The 20,195-nt window shown below is 44.6% G+C and overlaps 2 protein-coding genes across 3 annotated transcripts in view; one reads left to right on the forward strand and one right to left on the reverse strand.

Annotated features, from left to right (window-relative positions):
- The window catches only part of Slc13a4 (solute carrier family 13 member 4), a 37,147-nt gene extending 32,907 nt beyond the window's left edge, over positions 1–4,240 (forward strand). The window contains exons 14-16 of the mRNA XM_034519763.2: positions 374–535; positions 1,628–1,765; positions 3,156–4,240. Coding sequence (XP_034375654.1) covers positions 374–535; positions 1,628–1,765; positions 3,156–3,293 — 438 coding nt within the window. The 3' untranslated portion in view covers positions 3,294–4,240. The remainder of the gene's footprint in view (positions 1–373; positions 536–1,627; positions 1,766–3,155) is intronic.
- A 3,840-nt stretch (positions 4,241–8,080) lies between these two features.
- On the reverse strand, positions 8,081–19,453 carry Stmp1 (short transmembrane mitochondrial protein 1). Of its 2 annotated transcripts, XM_076913545.1 has the most exons (4): positions 16,214–16,262; positions 14,621–14,733; positions 11,400–11,453; positions 8,081–10,726 (listed from the first exon to the last, which is right to left on the reverse strand). In XM_076913545.1, the coding sequence occupies exons 1-4, from the start codon at positions 16,245–16,247 to the stop codon at positions 10,652–10,654; spliced, it is 276 nt and encodes a 91-aa protein (XP_076769660.1). In that variant the 5' UTR covers positions 16,248–16,262; the 3' UTR covers positions 8,081–10,651. The 2 variants fall into 2 exon arrangements, with proteins under 2 accessions (XP_076769660.1, XP_034375608.1); XM_034519717.2 differs by lacking the exons at positions 14,621–14,733; positions 16,214–16,262 and adding an exon at positions 19,302–19,453.
- Between the last annotated feature and the right edge of the window lie 742 nt (positions 19,454–20,195).

Here is a 20,195-nt window from a genome sequence, read left to right on the forward strand (position 1 = left end):
CTGCCTTTGTGCCAGTCTCATGGTGTAATAATGAGTTAGAAGAAGGAAAAGTGACAGCTGCTGGGGGCTGCAAAGAACTGTATCAATTATTAAAGCCCTCAGTGCCACCCCAGGAAGGATGTCACAGGCAAAGTAGATGGCTCTAATGCCCCATGAGCAGGAGACCCAAAGACAGAACGTTATACAATCTTGAGACATTTCTGGCGCTACAAACTGATCTAATCATAAACTCAACATGGGCTCTGGTCAGGCCAGATAGGGCAGCTGAGGCCTGGTGGCCCTCCCAGCCAGCATCCTTGCCCCCTCGGCCCACAAGTGCCCTCTGGAACCTGCTTTGACTCCCATCTTCTCACTGTACCGCCTCCTCCCACAGAGCTCTGGCCTCTCAACATGGATTGGTCACCAGATGTTGTCCCTCAGCAGCCTCCCGCCATGGGCTATCACCCTGCTGGCGTGTGTCCTGGTGTCCATTGTCACGGAGTTTGTCAGCAATCCAGCCACCATCACCATCTTCCTGCCCATCCTATGTACCCTGGTGAGTGGATCAAACTGGCAGATGGCCAGGCGGTGCCCCAAGCTTGGCCCAGTGGCTGGTGGTCAACCTGTAATTTAAACAGTGAATTTTCCTCAAATGGGAATTAGAAAAATAAAATTATGTCAAGAGTTTAGAAATACTTTTCAAAAAGAGAAAGCAGAAATAATTTATTTGTGGGTAGCCTGGGCTGCGTAATGAAGCCATCTCAGGAAAACAAATGTACAACAGCCACCACATCCAATCACCAGCCTGATTCCACGGCTTCAGACCAGTCTGTAATGAGTGAAATAAGTGAGAAACAACAGCCAGATCTTAGCCAGACGAAGCCCCCAGAGTAATGCACTTGATGCTGCCCCTGGAAACATAGGGCATGAAGGCCCTTACCAATCTCCTATAAAAGAATCCTCTGGCTCCTTGGAATGCCAGCTCACATGGCTACTCAGCAATCAGCTCCGTTGTCCCTATCTGCTTCTTCTGTCACCTTGCATGTGAGCATTCGAGACTTTTTTTTTTTTTAGAGGGGGAAGGGTTTTTTCTATGTAGCCCCGGCTGCCCTGGAATTTTCTAGGTATACCAGCTTGGACTTGAACTCAGAGATACACCTGCCTCTGCTTCCCAGTACTGAAAGGAGTACAGGAATTAAAAACATGGGCCACCATGCCCTTCAAATCTTTGTCTTAAAGCAATATTGAAAGCCATGGGTTCAACTCCCAAAGAGAGCAATTAAATTGTCTTCCAGGGCTGGGTGAGTCCCTCAGATCTATACCCCAAGGGTGAGAGATTCTTGCTTCAATTAGAGCCACTTATTCATGAGATTTTTTTTTTTAAAAGAAGGGATTTCTTAGCTAAAAGAATTAGAACTTCAAGAGCCACTTCATTACAATGCCCCTTCCTCCTCAGAGCTGAAACATCCATCTTTGGAACTGCCTCAGAGTTTCAGCCCTTGTGGATTGCCAAAAGCACTGTGTGCCCCAGAGGGCAGCGGACCAACTATTCCCAGGACATGGTATTCAACACCAAGCTATGACATTCACGCATAGAAAATGCCCACCCATTCTCAAAGTTAAGGTCACTGTGAATTCTCTCTTCTAGTCTGAAACACTGCACATCAATCCACTCTACACCCTGGTCCCTGTTACCATGTCTATCTCCTTTGCTGTGATGCTGCCTGTGGGCAACCCCCCCAACGCCATCGTCTTCAGCTACGGGCACTGCCAGATCAAAGACATGGTGAGCTATGGGTGCCCTCTGCCAGGCCCCATTCCATGGGGGTAGGGATGGTTCTCTGTGTGGGCTTTTCCTGGAGTCTCTTATTTCATAGCAGGCTCTCAGCACACTCTCTGGTGTGTGGAAAGAATGACTCTGGTTAAAAAAAAAAAAAAAAAAAAAAAAAAAAAAAAAAAAAAAGTTCTTAGTTGGCTTGGAAGCTCCAGGAATAGCAATGGGCTCTCCCTAACTCTCATCAGGAAGAAAGCAGGCACAGGGATAAAGCTACCCAGGGCACAAGCTGTGACCTTGTTCCAGAAGGCATGAGCTTGCACAAACCTTCCCTGGACAAGTACTGATTTATTCATACACAATGTAGTATAAGAACCTGGATGAACCCAGGGGCTATGAGAACAGGATCCTTCTGTTCAGTTCTCACCCAAGCAAGGACACAAACTAACATGCCTGCACTCCAGAATTCTGGTTTCCAGCTGGCTCGCAGGAGACGGCTCTGCAGAGATGTTCTGTGGCTGCCTCTTAGTGTTGGACACACCCATTTTCCACTGCTCAGCCTATAATCAGGGCTCAACCTAATCCTCAAAGCTGACCGCAGGTCTACAAGAAATTAAACTCATACGAACCACTGAGGCCCAACGGTCTGAAATGGGGTTCAGTCACCCTTGCTGAGGTGAAACTATTTTCCTCAGCAGCCACACAAACCAGCAGTTGGAGCCAAGGAAGTTTTTGGAGACCTTTTCCACCATCAAAACTGCTCTTCATTGGGCCAACTTCATGGGTGGGAGGCCATGGCCTTTCTTCTTCCCCTCTTACTGCATAACCCTTAGGCTGCTCACACTGAGTTTTGCCTCAGTCTCCTGCCTCCTACTTCCCCTGTGTGGCTCTCCTGAGGTCCATAACCAGTGACAGCTACTTCCCTAAGTAAACCCAAGATACTCAATCCCTTAGCTATTCCTTAGACAGGGAGGGGAGATGGTTTACATTCTTAACGTACATGTGCACCTAGAAAGCATTAGGTTCCTCGTCAGGAGATCTCCTTATGTTTAATATATTTCCCTGGGGAATTTTGTTGCGTGAATGACAACATTCCTCAGACCTGGTTTCCCAAGTAGCTCACAGATCTCCTAAGCTTCTACTTTATGATGAAAGTGCTGCAGGCAAAAAGCAAATTCAGTCTTTCCCATTCCCCCATTACCTCCCTGCCTTTCCACTCCTTTCCCCATGGTTACATACAACTTGATGAGGTAGAAGAGAGCAGTCCAGGCAGCCACTGGGGGAATTCAGAACTGCATGGGGACAAGGCTAAGGCCAGGCCTAGAAAGGACTCGCTTGCCTTGAGACAGTCTGGATGCCCTTCACTCAGAATGACCAGGCTTTTCCGGCTTGTGTCCTGCAGGTGAAAGCTGGCCTAGGAGTCAACGTTATTGGCCTGGTGATAGTGATGGTGGCCATCAATACTTGGGGAGTTAGCCTCTTCCACTTGGACACTTTCCCAGCCTGGGCTCAGGTCAGCAATATCACTGATCAGACTTAACACAAGCGGACAGTTACCTAGCACAGCCAGAGCTGAGCCATGGGCAAAGAAAACCACCACCAGGAGCACACACCCCAGACCCATGTGGAGGATATTCCTGCCACCAGATTCCTCTACCTGCCACCAGGCGTGTTGGCTGTGTCTCCCGCCCAGCCTGCCTGCTTTCCTTACCACCAACTCTCAAGAAAGCCTACAGCTGCTCTCTCTTCCGGTGTCCGGCTCCTTAACTCTTTTTGAAGAACTAGAAACACTGCAAGCCTTAGTGCCCTGAGGGGAAGCCTCACAAACTGACTGGCCTCACTAGGTTTTGTGTTACCTGTCATACCTTCCTAGGAGTCAGAGACGGCCAGAGCTCTCCGCCTGTGCCGACCACAAGACTGTGGCCTCTCTTCTGGGAGAAAGCCTTACCTATGTTCTCAAGCATTTCTATCCTATCTCTAGAAAAGGTAACCTTGGATCCTAAGGCTTAGGAGATCCTCCTGTGGCAATGTGTACTTTGGTCAGTCTTATCTGCCTTAAATCTCTCTTCAGTGGCCCCCCTACCTCGGCACCAAATTCCTGTAAAGAAATAATATTCTCCTTCAGAGGGAGGCTGACCTGATTCTGCCAAAGGAAAGAGATGGAAACAAACTATCCTGAGATCAGCTTCTCTATGTACTGTCATTACCAGGAGACTCAATTGCCTCGTGAGTGTGGTGAGGGAAGAAAAAGGTTCATACCTGTCTTATTAGGAAGACCAAAACTACAGTTGAGACCACAGTATTGTTGATATTACACTTACTTCTCCATTTAATAACTAGCTTGTTTCTGAGAACACCGAGTTCTAAGTGGTACCCAAAGGTCTTGCCAGTCCTTTCCATGCATCCACAAGCCCTTTGAGGGGAAGATGTGCCTTGGGTTCTTTACAATGTATTAAACTCTAACTGCTCAATAAATGTCTCTGATGACTACTGCAGAGTGAGGCCTCCTCCTTCCTCCTGAGGACCATGTCATTTTCCCCATCAGAAAAAAAAAAACTGGGTGGCTTCGTGTTTGCTGCCATCCTATGCTTCTGATTTCACAATCAGCTGCTGGCTAAATGTATCGTAGAAAAGGAGTTCCCTGCAGTTACTCCATTGCAACATTTGTTTCCATTACTACTATGTATATAGGTTTTATACCAGGCATATAGTCTTCTTGCGACAGTTTATCTGTTAAGTCAAATCTTCGGCCTACTAGGAGTCTGAGTTGTAAAGTTCCTTGTATGCCAGTGAACGCTCCCACGCGCCACAGAATGTGATCAACCAGGTTTAACCAGGAACACGACTACTTCTGCCTTACTAATTAGCACAGCCAGTATCTGGCCAATCGCAACAGTGAACACTCTACAAGCCCATGCACGATGCCAACAATACAGCTGGCTTGAAAGCAATGATCCCTCTATGCAATTTGCTTTAAAATGTTCCGAGTCAGGGTGCTTCTCCTATCGTTGGGATGGCTTATCACATTTCTGAACCTTAACAGAACTCTAAGACCCTGCCTTAGATGGTGAGACAAGCATAGGTAACACGATTTAGGCAGTAGAGGGGGTAGAGAAAGAACGTTTGACTCAAGGAAGAGTATTTGGAATTAATTGCCGGTCCCCTTCAGCAATCTGAGTCTTTCCCAGGGAAAGCCAAGCTCTATCCCACAGCAGCCGCTGCCTGGGTCTCCATTGACCATACCTCCAACCATCAGTATCTGACCTGGCTGTGCTCAAGAAAAGCACCTTCTTACCTAACCCAGACTCAGGCCGAACACGACTGCCTGCCTCAAGGATGGAGTGGAAGGAGTTAACCTCTAGCTGTTCAATTCTGGGCCTTTTCTTGGCAGGATTTGAGTTCCACTTTCTAGCATCACTCAGAATTTGTGAAAACGCAATCGTCTTACATCAGCTCACCCTCCAGATGATGAAACAGAGCTGAGGATACTAAGTATGGCTACATCTTATTCTTGTTAGGTTACATATCAAATCTGCTCAAAGCTGCCTTTGAAATCCCCTTAAGGCATCTGTAGCCACATTACCTTCAGTTGTCAATGTGACACACCCAGAAACCTCAACTGAAGAACTGTCCCCATTAGATTGGCCCGTGGGCACATCTATGAGGTATCTTAATTGTTGCTTGACATAAAAGGGCCCAACCCTTTGTAGGCTATGCTATCACTAGGCAGGTGGACCTAGGCTGTGTAAGGTAGCTGAGCGAGCCAGAGGAAGCAAACCAGTAAGCAGCATTCCTCCTTGGCCTTCGCTTCTGCTTCTGCCTCTAGGTTCCTACATAGAGCCCTGGCTGCCCTTGATGATGAACCTGTAAGCAGAATAACCTGTAAGCTCCTCAAGTCACTTCTGATCAGAGTGTTTTGTCGCAGCAGCAGAAAGGAGTGTAGAACATAACAGTAAGCACTCGTGGGATCTCCTATGTAAGTGAAGTCTTACATCCCACGTCTTGGTTTTTTAAAATGGCTACCTTCCTTCCACAGAGGGTGTATGTCGGCTATAAGCAGATGCAAACCACTGTACCTAAGGGACTTGAGCATCTTGGTGCTGTCTATAGGAGACCAGGAACCAATCCCTTGTGGCTACAGTGGGTTTCACTCGAAGGCTCTGCTGTTGGCAAAAGCACTGCTGAACATTAGAACGGCTCTCAGTACTGCAAGACGCTTGAACCACGCAGACACAAAGGGAGTGACACTCTCTACTTTCTCGTGGGGCCGTCCTTGCTGAGTGAACACTGTACTGACACATCACTTTCTGTCCCAGTCCTATGCATTTGCATGTGAGAGATGACACAGCTCACCACACCTTTCCCACTGCCCGGCCACTGTGTCGATGATTCAGGCAGTGCTCTGCCCTGGGCTCTTTCTATAAAACCCCCCTCAGTTCTTTTTGCTTCCACTGTGCCTTATAAAACCACCATCCATTATGTCCTCCTTATTTGACTGAATATACTACAACCAGACTTTGGAAAAAGCATATATTGAACTCCTGAAATTCTAAGTAATACAAACTCCCTATTTAAAAAAAAAAAAAAAAAAAAACAAGCGAGGTCTTAAAATATTTTCCCTTCACTAAGTTCCTTTCCATAAGGCAATGCCCTAAGACAGGAAAAAAAGAACTCATTCATATGTGTCAGAGGCAAACCCAAGACTGGGAGCTTGGGAAAGGCTTGATTTGCTACAGTACAGTACAGTGTTCTTTCACAAGGAGGAGAGTTAAAGTAACATTTCTAATGTGGGAGACCTCAACAGACAACAAACACCAGCGTGGTATCCAGGGTGTGAACTGCTCGGTGGAAACAAAAACATTACACATGTGGACGTGTGCACCATGCCCAGCAGGACAGACGATGGGGAAATCATGGATGGATCTTACTTTTCTCTGTGGCCATGGGAATAAACACTGAATAAGTCAAAAAAAAAAAAAAAAATGGACTTCTCCTTTATACCAGAAGTAGATATCTCTTTAACTCCATAAAACATCAACTCTGAAGATGCTGTAGTAATGACTCAGGAAATGTCACCCTTTGAGAATATTAAATGTTAGGTGGTTTTTCTCTAGGTTTATAGTTTAAGGATATGTCTTTCAGGGCTGGAGAGATGGCTCAGAGGTTAAGAGCTGGCTGCTCTTCCAGCCAGCACATGGCAACTTATAACTGTCCTTAACTCCAGTTCCAGGGTATTTGACGCCCTCACACAGACATGCAAGCAGAACACCAGTGCACATTAAAAACTTTAAAAAAAAAAAAAAAAAAAAAAAAAAGGAATCGTTTTTTTTAAAAAAGGATGTATCTTTAAAGTTTAATGTAGTTATTACATTTTCAACCATCAGGCCAGTCAATGGTGGTACATACCTTTAATTCCAGCATTTGGGAGGCAGAGGCAGGCAAATCTTGAGGCTGGCCTGGAGTACAACAGCCAAGGACTACACAGAGAAACCCTGTCTGGTGGATGCTGGGGGTTGGGGCGTGTTGAACAATCCTAAAGTTTTCTGTTTCACATGTCATGGAAGCTGCTGGAGTATTTTAAGTGACTCTCCTCTTACGGTCACCCAGGGCAAAGTTTTCTTAAATTATATCCCCAGGTTTTTCAAGTATTTATAAGATTGGGAAGGAAAGTTATGTTTTGGTGATGGGTTTTCCCATGATCACAAACGCAACCCCACTCACATGAACAATTTCCAACCCATGTCCCCCACAACTTACAGTTTCAGACTCCTCCAACATTTATGTCAATGGCAAATGTCTTGCCCAAGAACTGAGCTACCTTTTGCTGCTACAGAACAGAAAGCCAGGGCTGGGGAATGTGACTGTCTACAGGAGAGAGCAAGTGGTCTCCTAGCATGGGCAGTGGTCTGTGCCCTGGATCAGAAAATAAATACAGAAAACAAAACAAAACAAACAAAAAAACAAAACCCCGGAGAATGTACCTAAATAGCAAACTTGTAACTATCCTGTATTAACTGTATACCCATCTCTATGGAGCCAAAATTAAGAAGGCTCCCCTTATAGAAACAATTCTATCAGTACATGTAGGGGTCACTTCTGAGGGAAGCCCTCCGTAACCAAGAGTTTGACTACATAATATAATGTAAAGAGACCTTGGGACTGAAGAGAGGGCTCAGAGGTTAACAGCATTTGACCAAGCGTTCAGCTGCCAGCAGCACCATCAGGTAGCTAACAACCATCTGTAACTCCAGCTCCATAGGACCTGACCCTCTTGTCTCTGCAGGGTACCTGCACTCACATAAACATACGCACATGCAGACACACACATAAAGAAAAATAAATCTTTATTGCATAAAGACCTAATCTCCTAGTATCTAAAGGCCCACCATCTCCAAGGCAGCCACACATACAACAATGCTGTCATGATGGTTCTTTTTTGCAAACGGCTTGCTAATAAAGCCACTATTCGGCATTCTGAGTATCCTCGAGGGTGACACATCTTTCTTCTTTGAGGCTGTCGTTCATTCTGCTAATGACCCAGTCATCCACAATCAAGTCTTGTGAGCCGGGTGGTATGACCATAGATACCGCAGACTGTGTATTGCAGACTGTGTATTTTCACTCATATCCAAGAGGCCAACCACAGACTATACCACCACGCTGTACATGCATCGGTTCCAAAGTGACTGCGGAAATAGGAAAGAAGTGTGGTAGACAGTCTTTCCCAGCTGGTACCTACTATTTATTGGACAGTTTACAAAGCAGTCTAACAGAGCACACAACATCATCTCACCATTTCTCAGGAAACCCTCATGAGGCGGGTGTTCCAAAGAGTCTCAGAAGAACACACCACTTGCCCACTCGCCACGGCTAGGGAGAAGCTAACTTCTGTCTCACGTAAAGGGAGGACCTTTACAGGGACAGAATGTATCTCTAAGTAGCAACGCTAGGTTCTGACTCTCATATGGGATCATTGTCATCACTTCCTGAAAACGGGTGTCTCTAACTAATCCTTGCAACCTGTGGTCTGCTGCTAAGATAGCTTTAAAAAGGCATTGTCAGCTACCCAACCAGCCCTCTGAAACAAGATACCATGTCTCAGCAAACTAGACTGTGAGAGTTGTTACCTTACAGCTCTCCTCTAGGAGAGGGACAGCAGGTTCAGCGCTGGCACCACACCAGCAAAAGAACAACCTAACACTCATCAGTAGCACATTCAGTTATGAAACAACCATTCAATGGAATTGTACATAGTTAACAAAGAGGTAAGGTTAGTGTACTGACAGGAAAGGTTCTCCATTGAGAATAAAAGTGCCAGCCAAGCATGATGGAGTCACCTTCAATCCCAGCATTCAGGAAGCCAAGGGCAGATGGTTCTCTGTATGAAGCCAGCCTGGTCTACATAATGAATTCCAGGCTAGCCAGGGCTACATAGTGAGGCTCTGTCTCAAAAAGAAAGCAAATGAAAGAAAAAGAAAAAGAAAGCTTTAAAAAGAGCAGCTGGGTATGGCAGTGCACACCTGTGATCCCTGCACCTGAGAGGCAGAGGCAGGAGGATCAGAAGTTCAAGGTTATCATTGACTATAAAGCATGGGCTTCATGACACTGTGTAAAAACAAAAATGAAAGGAAGAGACAAAAAGCATAGGTACACACACATACAAACACATATAAACATGTATGCATGTATGTATATATATGTATGTATATGTGTAACAAAAAAACAAAAACTCGTGTGGTTAGACATTCTTTCTCAAAGGCACACAGAAACTTGATACCAGAGATTGCCTGAGGAATTGTACCTGGGAACAAGACAGAGGCTAGAAAGAACCTTCATGTGATATCACTTTCCTGTCATCTCCTGTGAGAATAGCTAACTTTAAAAATACTTTTTAATTAAAAACATTACAGATAGGCTGGACACCATGGTGCACACCTGTAGTTCCAGTACCAGGAAGCTAAGGCAGGAGGATTGCTTCAGCCCAAGCTCAAGACCACCCTTGGGTAACACTGGGAGACTCTTTAAAAAAATAAAGATGATGATGTTTTGATGATCCATCCTGACTCAGGGGAAGATGCTTCAACTGTGGAGAGATGCAGAATCTCCCTCAAGAGATGCTTTTTATCACATATTTGTGATTAGTGTGGGAATCACTATAAAGTTATACAGTTAGTACAAATTTTAATGTTAAAAAAAGTACCATTCTATCAACAGCTTCTCACTTATCTGCCCATCCTGTCAAGTGAAAACATAAAGAATTGTTCTTTTGACAGCAGACTCAGTTCAAATATATCATTAAGAAAAAACACATACCAAATAGACTGAACTGTACTCAGACAACAGTTACTTTGCATGTTTTAAATTTTCCCAATTTTTTTTTTTTTACAGAATTCATAAAATAGTTTCTTGGTTAATGACCAGAAAATGATTTATTGGTTAAATTATCAATCATGGAGCTCCTTGATGACAATATATAATAAATGCATTAATTCACCAGAAACTGGCTCAAAGATACTGATTTTAATTACTTTAACAAAATTTAGTTTGTCTAGCAAGCTCCTGCTATCACTGCTGGACAGTGAATCCACAGCAGCTGTCCAGATCCGTCCGTTCCTTGACAACAGGTGGTGGGACTCCCAAGTCACAGGTGAGCACTAGTTACGGTTGTGTTTGCTAACCTAGCACCAGAGTTCCAGTCTTTGAACTCAGAAACAGCTGGACAGAAGATACGGGAGGAGGGGAGATGCTGGCAACATGAAGCTAACTCGACTTCTGGCCCATACTGGATGTGAAGCAACACGCAGGGTCTGAGACCAAAGAGGAACACAGCTTTGGATGTGGCTATGAAGGAGGCAGGCCCCTCTCCCAGGACGGAATTGGTGGGTCCAGAATGCAGTGTCAGGAACTAGGGGGCTTCTTCTTGGCTTCCAGGTCCTTTTTAATCTCTTCAAGTTTTTTAGCCAGGTTTGGCATCTTTAAAAAGAAAAAAAAAAAAAAGCAACATTATAATCTAGGTATAGATAAAAAGACTAGAAAGACTAACCAGTCTCTTTCACCTCTATTCTTTTAAGGACAAAAGGCTTTGCCAAGGCTTTGGTTTCCTCTGGAGACCTACTCAGTGGTATTCCCTTGGCTCATACCTACATACATAAGCTATCAGTGTTAGTTTTATATTCCCTCTCTGAAGGCCAGGCCCAGCTCTCCCTTTAGATACACACTCAGCCCTTCAATTCAAGTGCCAGCTAAAAGAAGTGTATCTATAAACAACAAATAATAAAGCAATGAAGTCCCTGTCCCTCCTACGTCTCTCTGAAGCACATTCGAGGCTCCTCATCTGGCTGCGGCACCCCGTTTTTCACCCTTACACACCAACAGTGAGGTGGAGGTAACTCCTCACTTTACCGAACCGACTTCCTCCGCAGGCACACTCCAAGTCCACGTCCAGTTCTCCTGGGACCGTGCGGACATGCATGCCTTTGTGAGGTCAGTTATGTTTTCAAACAACAGAAAAGCTTCTATAAAATTAAGGAGTCACACTTACAGACCTCATTTATGCTCGGAGGGCAAACTTCACCTTGAGAGAGAAAAATCACTATGAAATGGTTGCAGGAAGTCAAGAAAGAAAGACGTGAATGTGGCCACTTACGTCATAGTTCTGAGCCAAGTACATTCCAACCACGTTGCCCAGAGTAAATCCAAGCTGAAAGAACAGAACAGGAGAGTTATACTGAAGACAAAACCCATCACAAGCCTGCAACCAAGTCAGACACACAGGCTACATCTTTCCAAGATCAGGTTCTCAGTGTAGAATTGCATACAACATAGAAGTCATATCTTCCTTCTATGAAACAATCACATACACATATGCCATACATCAACATTAGAACAGAATAAGCGGTGGCTTTGAGCAAGTTTCCCTATCCCTTGAAAGCTCCATAAAGTCCTGAATGGAGGTCTGGAAGCCAGTGTTCTCATTTTGTTACTATTATTTTGTTACTCTTTGTTGTTGGTGTGTGTACAGGTTACTCCTGTACACAGCTGATTAAAAAAATATTCACTTGCAAACACCCACTGGAGCTGCGTATGGTGGCTCAAATTTGCCATCAGCATTCAGGATACAGAGGCAGGAGGATCCTTGGCAGGGAGAAGCCATCCTGGTCTACACAGAGAGTCCCAGCTACACAACAAAAGTCCCATCCCCACACAAGACTTGGTCTCAAAACAACAACAACAAACCATTTGAATCAAAAGCTTAGAAAATAAAGGGGCTTTCAGAGTTTAGTCTCTTCTTATTTCAAAAGAACTACTGTGATTTGCCCAGGGTTATTCACAAAGGCAGCAGCAGACAACCTGAGTTACTCAGAAACTCAGATCCACGAGGACAGAGAAGAACGGGAAACTCTGACAAATCACCAAGCCTATCGAAGCGCCAAGGGTGGGGACTAAAGGGCAGGACACTTAAGGTCTGTGGCTCCCACTCAGTGCCAAAAGGGACAGGAACAATTTTTGGAGGACTGTAAATGTTTATCCCACTGGGTGAGTAGTCTCCTGAAAATGTTGAATACTCCATATACACAATGGGCCAGTGTTCCACGGCTGTGCATTTTAATGATAATTCTGATTTCTCCTAGAGACTTTTTACTTCAGAGCTTGCAACTGTGGGCTAATTTCTAACTTAATAAATTCAAATTGGCATCTACCCTTTCCCCCCATTATTTTGTTTAAACAGTGTTGCTTCTACTCAGTCTCGATAGAGAAGTTAAGACAGAAATCAAAGAACAGCACTAACTGTCCCATCAATCACACATGAGGTGCCTCCCTGGGTGTCCAACTAGATGCCGGTGAGGGAAGGATACGAATGGTGGTGCTGCAGACATGGCTCAGCAGTTAAGGTGAGGGAAGGATACGAATGGTGGTGCTGCAGACATGGCTCAGCAGTTAAGAACATAGCGAGGACCAGAGGGCCAGACTTCAGTTCCCATCACCCACTTCAGTCAGCTCACAACTGACTCCAGCTCCGGAACCAACACCCAACACCTTATTCTGCCCTCTGGCGGCATCTGCACGCCAGTGAACATACTGCCCACCACCACCACCTCCTCCAGCATCACCACCATTAAAAATAGTAAAAATAAACCTTAAAGGGGGCAACAAAAAACAAAACACAAAAAGAAAAGAAAAACAAGAAATACAACTAAGTGTGTCTTATACTTAACCTTTAAATCCAAAGTTAATTTTAAATTGGTTGGTTATTAGCAAGAAACACAAAAGAAACTACCTAGTTTCTAGACGCTAACCATTTTCTGATGCTTTTTAAAAGTCACTGCAAAGGTAGTAATAAGAATCACATTTATATCTTTTCCACTCTAGTAGATTCAAACTTTACTTTTTGAAATCCAGAAAGATAATTAAATTTGAGACAAAATTTAAAAGGAGAGGAAAAAAAACTCCTTGGTGATGCTAATCCTAACTGGGCTGAGGGACCGTGAGAGGCACTAAGTGACACTAAAGTCTGAGAGACTGTGCCTTCAGGGGGCCACTCAACCTGCTCCAGCTGTGCAGAGCTAAGATAGCCTAACACCGAAATGTTCCGGCTCAGACACAGAATTCCTAATTCTTACTATGTGTGTCTCAAAATAAACACAGGCTATCTAGTGTGGCTCTATTTTGGCAATGTCACCAAGCATTGGAGCAGAAAAGGGAACAGTTATTTTAGAACACAAAGCAAAACAAAACCAATGGCCTCTATACATGGCACCCATTCCAGTTTCAAAATACTACCAGATCTACAAGGAGACATTTTAAGTATGATGCAGAGCAGAAGGTGAGAAGTGCCACTTATTCAGAAAAGTGATGGAGAACCCAGGAGGTCAGGAAAGCATGCATGCTTCAGGAAATGGTCAACAGGTAGGAAAAGACAAGAAAAGTAAATCGAAACCTCCACATCTGCCAAGGAGGAGTCTCGGATAGTCATGTGTACACACACTCTCACACACACACACAAAATAAATAAAAACGTAAAAATGTTTGCCCTTCAAATAATGCCCTCAAAGAGAAAGGACAAACAACAAAATAGAATTATTTGTAAATCATAATCTGATGATCTTTTTTATATCAGAATAAAGATCTTTCACAAATAAATGACAAAGAAACATAATTCAGTTTAAAAAAATGGGCAAAAGCTGTGAGTGAATTTCTTCAAAGACACACAAACAACAAGCCTACAGACGTTGGACATCAGTTAGTCATTGAGGAAACGCAAATCAAAACCATGAGGAACCATGGCACACCCACTAAGATGGCTTTACTCAAAAGCAGCAAAACAAAACAAAACGAACAACAAATGTTAGCAAGACATGGGATGGAGGTCTTTATAAGCCTTTATGTGAGCAATTCCAGGATGTGCCAGCTCCAGTGTGGGTATGCACCAAAAGGTGGGACATAAACTCCCACAAAGATGCCTACATCAATATTCCTGGCTTAGCCACTCCTAACAACCAAGAGCGGAAACAACTGGAGAGCTGATTATAGTGTACGCATCACAACGAGAAACGAAGCACTCAGTGCTCCATGCTGTATACAGAGGAGTCTTGACAGTGTGGTCAAGGGCAGTCAGAAAAGACCACATTCTGTATGATTCTACTAAAAAAACTATACAAAACAGAAATGCCACAGTGATACAAAATCAACTGTTGACTGTCCAGGTTGGAGAGGGGAAATGAGAAATGAATCCTTACCACAGTCTCTGAGCACACTAAAGTCACTGAATTACATACATTAAACGGATGAACTTTTGTCTCAATGCCAAAAAACAAACAAACAAAAACAAAAAATAACATCAAAATTTGGTAATGTAATCTCAACTACCTGGGGTGAAATAGAAGAAACCAAAGACAACTTCGTGGCTTCCAAACTGGGCTTTGTTAGAAAGAATGGAAATTCCAGAGAGCGAAGGAGATTCAGACAATAAATGGAAGAGTCTGTACGTGAGAAATCGAAGTTATTCTAAGTGTACCTTTTTTTTTTTTTAAATACACAAACAGATCGATCAACATAGTTTATCCATTAACACTAAAAGGCTCTGTTAAAAGGCACAGCGCCTACTCCAAAACAGAGGCATCTGTCATCTGCTCAGGCCCTTCCCTTTCAGAAAGTTGTGTCTGGAGACCAGCAAACAAAACCGCAATGTTTATCTGGGATGGCTCCTGGCAAAACCCCAAAGTGGCAGACAAGTCTGAATGTGACTCATCAAGCTGTATTTTCAAAAATAACACACCCAAGCCCAAGTTACTGATAAAAGTTTAAGAACCTTTAAAAAAAAAGGGGTGGGGTGGGGGTGGGGGAGGCTGGAGAGATGGCTCAGCCACTCAGAGCTCAGGCTGCTCCTCTGAGGACGAGGGTGCAGTCCCAGCACCCACATCGGGCAGCTCATGACTGCCTGCACCTCACCGGAGGACTAACACCTCTGCCCTGAGCGCAAGCACACTTAAAAGAATAAAATCTTAAAAAGAAAAAAAAAAAAAGATTAAGCAAACAGAAGCTCATTCTAGCACTGGAAAGAACACCTAAAATAGGTATTTTGTTTATGGAAAGAGCAGCTACAACTCAAAACTATAGACTAACTAGAACTAATAAAAAGCTAAGTGGATAAAATATTTTAAAATTTTTTACCTGTATGGGTGTTTTACCCACATGTACAGTGCACACCACATGTGTGCAGTGTGCACAGAGGCCAAAAGAGAACGGCAGGTCCCCTAGGACTGGACTTACAGATGCTGTCAGCCTCTGTCAGTGTACTGCAAATCGAACCCAGGTCCTTTGGAAGAGCGACCAGGGCTCTCAACAGCTGGAGCAACTCTCCAGCCTGGGTAATAGTATTCTAAAAATCTGATTCAAAAGAAGAAATCAGAAGGCCTTCCAGGGAGGAACGTACACACACTACCATTTCTGTGTCTTGGTTTTTAAACTCAGTGTGAAGACTATCATCAAATGTTTAATAGCTACTTCAAGTACTAAAAAACCACCCACCTACATTCTGTGCATTAAAGCAAAACCTTGCTAAGGCTAAAGCCCTTCTAATGCTCCCTAGAAAAGCATGCTATGCTTTATATTCAGTAATACTGCTTAGAGAATAAAAGAAAAAACAAACAAGAACTATCAGTAACTCCTTAATGTGCCAATATTCAACAGGAGAACATGACATTTTTCTGGGAAAGGTGTATACTGGTTTGCCTGCTCTAAAAGAAGCTGGAGCAAATATTCCAGTATCTTATAAACAACAGTAGTAATGAAGTGAACAAGGAAGACCTACAATTAATGAGGGGATCCATCCCAGGACATCCCCCACCCCAACATCTGTAGCTATTCAAGCAGGTCATACACAGGGACCCACCCATATCCCCTGAGGCAACCTATCCCACTGCACTGTTCAGGAACGGTGAGGAAGAACTGTACACATACCACACATACGCAACTCGCTTCTAATGTTCTCCATCCAAGGTTAGTTAGATATGCAGATGGGCCCGGCAATAGGCAGGGTTGACTGCGAATGAAGTCAGTCACTGCGTGTTGACTAAGTCCCTTTATATCCCCAAACTAAATCCTTTAGTAGCAAAGAGAAGCAGCAGCAAGTCAGCCAGCCTGGAGAGCCCTGCCAGTCCACAGCCTGCGTTCCACCGCGCAGAGGAAGTAACTCACACCGAACAGAGCAGGCTTTTGTGAATCAGTCATGGAGACCCCAAGGCCTACATGAAAGGTAATGTTCTAACCTTTCATTAACTGCTGATCCTTACAAGCATGCTTACATGGAATAACCACTAATACTGCCCAGGTTTATGCTGGGGAAACTGAGGCACAGAGCAATTAAAGGGCCTACTCAAGACTACACAGCAGGTCTCATCTGGAAAATAGCTCAGCAGGGAAACACCCTAGCCTGGCAACCTGAGTTCAATCCCCAGAACCCATATGGGAGAAGGAGAACCAACTGCTGGAAACTGTCCTCGGACCTCTACACTTGCTTGCCCCGACAGGAGAGGCATTCGCAGAAATCAATAGACAAATGGATGCAATGTGAGAAAGAATCTTTGCTGTGCTGAAGATGTACCTACTGTATTACATGACCCTAAGATCAGATAAGCAATCGAATACATGCGTCAGGCATGTAATATCAACAGTAAAAGTTTTAATGAATAAAATGAATTAAAAGAAAGAGATCAAAGATTATGTCAACATTTCAAATGTGAGAGTTAAGTGTGGGGGTTCAATCCAGATGAGTAGAGGCTGAGAGACAGGAGAGGAGAGACACTGACAGTTGTTACTAGGAAAGCACAGGAGACTCAAGGTTGTTCTGGAGGCTGCTGTGAAAGGTGCCCAGTGGAGGAGGAGCCAGTTCCCTAAGGGTAAGTTTAAGGAGCACAGCTCAGGACTTGAGCAATTCACAGGAACTAAGAGCAGAAGCAAGCAGCCAGTGACACGATTAGTGGCAGGGAGGGAGCCTCCCAGCTGCTACGTCCAGATATGGTCCCCTCTGCAAGAGCAGTGGCCAGTCACCCTCACTCCACCATTCAGAGTTATCCCATGACAGAACCTAGACAGGAGAGTACACAGGCCCCAAAAGCTGAAAGGGAATGAGTTAGGAGGAGGTGATTTAAGTTGGCAGCTGCTGCGGGGCCCCAGGGGTAAGAGGAACAGAAACTGTAGCAGTATTCCGGTGCTGTGGAGTGCAGTCTGCAAACAGGGATACTGGGTATGCACTTTCATCTGAGGGAAACAACAAGCAACACAATCAAATACAAAAATTTTCAAGAGCCCCCTAGACAACAACTTAGGCAACATCTTGGAAGTTACAAAGTATTCAGCTGCCCGGCATCATCAAAGTGCAGAGCTTGGACTCAAGGCATCACACCCAACCCTCTCCTATCGTCTGTCCACAGAGGCCAGTTCCCGCTTCTGATACCTTACAAAACAGAAAGGGCAGAATCTCAACCATTACTAAGTGCTAATGTTTTAAGTGTTTAATGATTTGGCTCCTTCTGAGACCTCAGAAGGTACAAACTGAAGCATAGAAATTTTAAATAATCTGCCAAACCCCCCCCCCACACACACACACCCAACACACACCCCTTGAGATTAAGGATAGGGTACAAATTCAAGTGTGATTCTAGAGTCTAAACTCTTAAACATTAAAGAACAGTTGAAATAGCTAATGTAAAGATTTGCAGAAGTTTGGCCAAGTTTCACAAGAGAAAAGTTGATTCCACCTCTGTACATCTGTATCCGTTTTCCTCAATAAAAGTCATGAAGAGGAGACAGACCCAGGGCAAAAGAAAGAACAGCAGTTACCTCTGAGCTAAGAGTCTAATGGTTAGCTTCAGATCTCTCCTTAAATGTTGAAAAATTTGAATTTTCCAATCAAAACCCATGTAGGTACAGAGCAGTTGAGTCCCGCACCTAATAGACTCATTCAGCAAACACTTAAAAAGTTAACATTGACTTAATTAATTAATTAATTCAATTAATTGATTAATTAATTAATTCAATTAATTGATTAATTAATTAATTGAATTGAGTAACATTGAATTAATGTTCTCCCTACTTATCAATGAGCCACAAGTGCAGTGGAAGGGCCAATCATATCACCTTACAGTAGCTGGCTGATGCTACTTTTAAAAGTGTTTCCTAACAAGTAGATTACTGCTAATTACTCCTATCTCCTAAACTAAGGCCTAGTTAGGACACTAGAGAAATCCCCAGAGGCAATGAGTCTTTGTAGGGCAGTTTATGTCAGCAATCCTATTTAGGATTAAAAAGCAACTCAGTGGCACCAGGTAGCCACTGGCCATCTGAAAGAAAGAGGATATCTGCTTTATTAAAATTAGAGGATGGAACGCTTTCCTCTGAAAGTGTTTGAAAACTTTCATCTGAAAAATCTGACTGGCAAGTTTCCCTAAGAATCTTCAACAGGCAATTTTAGAAATACTTGATTTTTGCCAGAAAACGTGTTAACTCAAAAGGGAGACTGGAAAGGATGCGGGGAGGGGGAGGTTTCTACAAGAGTTAACCTGTAGGGCAGTCTGACTCACTCCTCAAAGCGGGCAAGCTGTAAAGGTCTGAAGAGGGAGGGCACTGTGGATCGCTCGCTCCGACCTCGTGAGGTGGCTGACTAATGCGCGGCGTGTGAAAGGCACTCTTAGGGCCTCAAAGAAGCCGAGTATAATACACCGGGTCCATTGTGGGTCGCGGGGACAGGACAGGAGCCAAGTCATTAAGGACCAAAGTTACTACGAGGATTACGCAAAGAGCTCACAGTAAGTGGTTTCTGAAAACGCAGTAACATCACTGACACCCCAAAGTTTTTGGAACTTGAATGACTGCATATAAACCAAGGCAAAGACCCAAGGACTTAAGAGGAGGCCAGAGGAAAACTGCACGAGCAAACCCGAGGGGCGACGACAGGCTCGAGCCCCGACTCCAGAGCTGTGCACTGCCGACCCGGGACCCCGAGAGGACGAGGCGACCGCGGGGCCCGATCCTCCGAGGCCCCACTCACCAGGAACTGGAGCATGATGTCGGTGGGGAGGGCGAGGAGGGTGTGAAAGGCGCTTCTGCTCCCGCTCGGCTCCGGGACTCCTCCCCAGCGCGAGGGCGGAACCCGCCGCAAGGTTCCGGTTTACGCCCCGCCCCGCCCTGCCCCGCCCTCTCCATCCCGGAAGCGACTCGCGGAGCCGCAGCGCCCTCTGACGGCCGTCTCGGGAAGCAAGAGGGCGAGGTGCAAACCCAGGCCTCTTTGTATCAGTCTCCGTTGAATTCACATTACAAGGATGCTGGCAATTGTGTTAACACAGTCAGACGTGGGGCTCCCTGACCTACTAAACCAGGGTGGGAGTGAAGTAATGGACTCCATGCCAGGTGAGCAACTGACTCTCCTAGGAGTCTTTACAAAGTCCACACTAATCCCCGCCACAGCCTACTCTCAGAGGAAAAGCGGGGAAAGGTTCTATTTTTCAAAAGTCCACAAATGTGCTATGCAGCCTAGTTAAGGGTTGTCCTCAAACCCATGATAGATGATGGAGAGAGATCTTCAGAGTCTGGCCCGACTGGATCCAAGTTGTGATTGCTGGCCGCCACCAGCAACCGCCTAATCGATCTAAATTTACTACTGCCTCAAGTGGAGCCTGAATCATCTACCATGTAGGAGCCAAAGATGAATCCACTCTTGTCCTGTCGCACTGCTGGCCACCCCCATACAGAAGCACATTGACACTGCCCTTCTCACTTTGCTCTCAGTCTTTGGAATTCACCTTTATCTAGTTAAGTGGGACTCTAGCTTCAAAAAAAAAAAAAAAAAACAGAAAAACAAATCATAAGGGGGCCTAGTGGGGTATGTTAAGCCTCAAACCCTGAGACAATGGCTGAGATGACTATTTACCATATCAAAGTGGAC

This window comes from Arvicanthis niloticus, chromosome 15, assembly GCF_011762505.2.
Source record: "Arvicanthis niloticus isolate mArvNil1 chromosome 15, mArvNil1.pat.X, whole genome shotgun sequence".
In the NCBI taxonomy this organism is placed as follows: Eukaryota; Metazoa; Chordata; class Mammalia; order Rodentia; family Muridae; genus Arvicanthis; species Arvicanthis niloticus.

Coding starts and splice junctions, on each gene's coding strand:
- Stmp1 (XM_076913545.1), bottom strand. CDS start 16,247: ATGGAGAACATTAGAAGCGAGTTGCGTATGTGTG. Junction 11,454..14,620: donor TTTCTTCTATTTCACCCCAG/GTAGTTGAGATT, acceptor CTGTTCTTTCAG/CTTGGATTTACTCTGGGCAA. Junction 10,727..11,399: donor ACTTGGCTCAGAACTATGAC/GTAAGTGGCCAC, acceptor TTCTTTTTAAAG/ATGCCAAACCTGGCTAAAAA.